Source organism: Coregonus lavaretus (assembly GCF_964263955.1).
Source record: "Coregonus lavaretus genome assembly, chromosome: 9".
NCBI lineage: Eukaryota > Metazoa > Chordata > Actinopteri > Salmoniformes > Salmonidae > Coregonus > Coregonus lavaretus.
In genome coordinates this window covers 7,599,277-7,603,045 of record NC_139996.1, presented here as the reverse complement: position 1 = coordinate 7,603,045, position 3,769 = coordinate 7,599,277, and the positions used below count along the sequence as shown (strand labels likewise).

At 42.5% G+C, this 3,769-nt stretch overlaps 1 protein-coding gene across 1 annotated transcript; it reads right to left on the bottom strand.

Annotated features, from left to right (window-relative positions):
* Window positions 1–619: 619 nt before the first annotated feature.
* LOC311135128 (bisphosphoglycerate mutase-like) lies at window positions 620–2,951 on the bottom strand (the record flags this gene model as incomplete). Its single annotated transcript, XM_084169023.1, has 3 exons — window positions 2,882–2,951; window positions 1,558–2,190; window positions 620–795 (listed from the first exon to the last, which is right to left on the bottom strand). The coding sequence occupies exons 2-3, from the start codon at window positions 2,156–2,158 to the stop codon at window positions 620–622; spliced, it is 777 nt and encodes a 258-aa protein (XP_084025149.1). The 5' UTR covers window positions 2,159–2,190; window positions 2,882–2,951.
* Between the last annotated feature and the right edge of the window lie 818 nt (window positions 2,952–3,769).

The following is a 3,769-nucleotide window of genomic DNA, read 5'->3' as shown; positions in this document are numbered from 1 at the left end:
AATGACTAGAATCCAGTTGACTAGATTCTACAATCCAGAATGACTAGAATCCAGTTGGCTAGATTCTACAATCCAGAATGACTAGAATCGAGTTGACTAAATTCTACAATCCAGAATCCGGTTGACTAGATTCTACAATCCAGAATGACAACAATCGAGTTGACTAAATTCTACAATCCAGAATCTAGAATCCAGTTGACTAGATTCTACAATCCAGAATCTAGAATGACTAGAATCCAGAATGACTAGAATCCAGTTGACTAGATTCTAGAATTCAGAATCTAGAATGACTAGAATCCAGTTGACTAGATTCTAGAATTCAGAATCTAGAATGACTAGAATCCAGTTGACTAGATTCTACAATCCAGAACCTAGAATGACTAGAATCCAGTTGACTAGATTCTAAAATCCAGAACCTAGAATGACTAGAATCCAGTTGACTAGATTCTAAAATCCTGAATCTAAAATGACTAGAATCCAGTTTACTAGATTCTACAATCCAGAATTTAGAATGACTAGAATCCAGTTGACTATATTTTACAATCCAGAAAAACTAGCATCCAGTTGACTAGATTCTACAATCCAGAATCTAGAATGACTAGAATCCGGTTGACTATATTCAGGTCGTTTGTTTAACCTTACCCTGGTCCTCCACCTTCCTGATGGCTGCCTGGATGGCTTCCTGGTCTCCCAGGAGCTGCATGGGTTTGGTGGGCCGGAAGTTCTCATCCAGCTCAATCAGAATGGGTGTCCCAGTCGGTAACGTCACGTTGACGATATCAGCATCTGATATACCTGTTGATATAATAGAGATAATATTGAATGTTGTAGTGTTCTGCTTCTGTGAACCACAGTAAACAAACAACCATACTATTACACTATCACCATAAACATAATAGAACCGTTAGTACAGCTTTATCCCATGCTGTTATGTAAAGCGCCAGCAACATTTCTGATTTCTGTACATGGGCTGTCTGAAGTAAGCTTATCAAAGCGCTCAATTACCAATTAAAACCAAATCAAAATACACAGATAAGGGAATAACTTTATTATGTATACCAGACTAGTGCATGTCTATATGTAGATCATCTTTACACAGTCGCTAAGTTTCTTCCAGCTGCATAACATCGATAATTTATAATATCCCTATTACATAACGGCCTATAAAGTAACTGGGCGGCCAGCTACGACAAAACGACGTCTCTATAAGACTGTGGAGAAGATAAAAGGTCAATATGGATTTCATGGCAGTAGCCTGATGTAACATAAACCTAGTGGCCTTTTTGTACAAGTTCAACCGTGTGCCATTTCTGGAAGTAATATTCAGTATATTGCTCTCATCCAAATGGGAGTGAATGATAGTTACGAGCTAGGTCTAAAGCATGGAGGGCCTAGCAAACTCCCATACAAGGGCCTTTGTGGATTCAAACATTCAAATGCAAGTGAAAGTGGCCATGCAGCTCATACTAAAATCTGCATGAACAAAAGAGAACAATAGCAATGCAGCAAAAGTCACACGCACACACACACACACCAGTGAGCAGCCACCAGGCATACCTTCCAGGTGTTTCAGCAGGGCCCTGCAGCTATTCCCATGCCCAGAGATGAGCACCGATTTCCCCTGTTTGATCTCCGGCACAATGGTGCCATCCCAGTACGGCTGGAGCCTCTCTAAGACATCCTTCAGGCTCTCTGACTTCGGAAGATCCTCTTTAGACACGTCACAGGTAGAATACCGCCGGTCGTTGTAGATCTCCAGGAAGTAAGGGTGTGATTCGTCGATAGGGGGCGGCGTGAGGTCATAGCTCCTCCTCCACTGTTTCACCAGCTCCTCGCCGTGGTTTAGGGCCATCTGAGCTCTATTCAGCCCGATCAGGGCACCGTAATGGCGCTCGTTGAGTCTCCACGACCTGACCACGGGGACCCACTCCTGCCCCATGGCTTCCAACAACAGCCAGGCTGTGTGGATGGATCGGCTGAGCAGGGAGGTGAATACTACATCCAGGTGGTAGCCTGCTTCCCTCAGGAGGTGACCACACGCCAGGGCCTCCTTGACCCCGTCCTCGCTCAGCCTCTGGTCCACCCAGCTGCAGAAGCGGTTCTCTTTGGTCCAGGCCCCTTCTCCATGCCTCATCACAAAGACTTTGTACTTTGACATCCGGAAGGACTGTCTGGCAGCAGGACCCTGTACTGTACACAAACAAAGGGTTTACAGTAACTAGATGAGGGTGGTGCTGGACTGGTGCAGTCACATACAGTATTGTACTTTACTGTACTGTGGCCAGACACTTAACACAGAAGTGAAACAAACATCATTCAACAAATCTCTTGAATAAGCTACTTGATGAGTTTCATCACCTAAATATCCAGCAATAGTCCAGTGGTGCTGTCTATGATTAGCTACATGTAGTCAGTCTACACAACTTCCCTTGCTATAGGCTATTTTACTGTTACTATGTAACTCTGCTGTTACTAAGCTTGATGACAGAAGCAGTAGCCATGTCATTTATTCTGTGGCTGAGAGGGTTAGGAATCGGTCTAGTGGGTCAGTAAAGGTCAGGCATTTCGAGTGGCTAAAAGGCTACATGCCAACACAACACAACGGGTTATGTTCAACCCCAAATTAAACAGGGCAATTCAGAAACTAAACATGGAAATGTGTCTATTACACATTCCCTAATTAATACCTTTTACATAGCATCAACAGTGAAACGGTAGAAAGCAGCAGCTGGGTCGCCTTTCGCACTTGTCATGTCATTGGTAGGCTGCAAGTGGGCATGCGTTTACGCGCGAGACTGCAAGACAGCAAGCTACAAAATGCGCTACAAAACATCAAAGTAACGAAAAATGCATCATAATAATAGCATGGATACTATCTTACCCTGCGAGTTACAAGACCGTCCCAATTGTCGTGAAGTCGTGACTGTTGACAGAAATGTGGATCACCATCGAGAGCGTTTACAGAATTGAAAAGCTTGTGGTCGAATCGAAACGGCAAAGCTCACGTTAGGGCGGGATTTTGAGTCATGTGTGCTGCCCATATATAGACGGATGAACGAAAAGGGCTCTCTGGAACCGTCATCACGGGGGAAGAAGGCGTGGCATGACAGATTCTAGCTACATTGTAACAGTCACTGAACGTGGCTAGAGTAAAGTATCTGCTATGTCAATGTTTTGCTTGGAAAAAACTACAGTATGAACTATGATTGATCCGAACACGCACGCATGAATGTACAAACGCATACACACACACACACACACGCACACGCAAACACACACACGCAAACACACACACACGCACACGCACACGCAAACACGCAAACACACACACACACACACACACACACAGTGTGGAATAAACTGTGTGCAGCTGACTGTTGACCATACAAGTGACAATGATAACACAAGTGCTTTATTGTCAGTAACAAAATCATATTTGGATAACTTCTAACATCCAACATTTTATTTATACATACCATAATATGTGGAAAATAATGTATTATTTTTATGTAATATGTTATGGAATGTTAAATATGTTATGGAAACATTCCATAACATATTACATACACATAATACATCATTTTCCATTGAGTGACTATAATTATCATATGATATAAATGGGATTTGCATACACACAAAAAACAAATAACAATGCAAGAGACTCCGTAGCTACATTAAACTATGCAAACTAACTTTGTTCCTTGACTGTCATAATGTAAGTTAAACACTGAGAAGTCATATGATTTCATCATTCTACCCATGACTATTA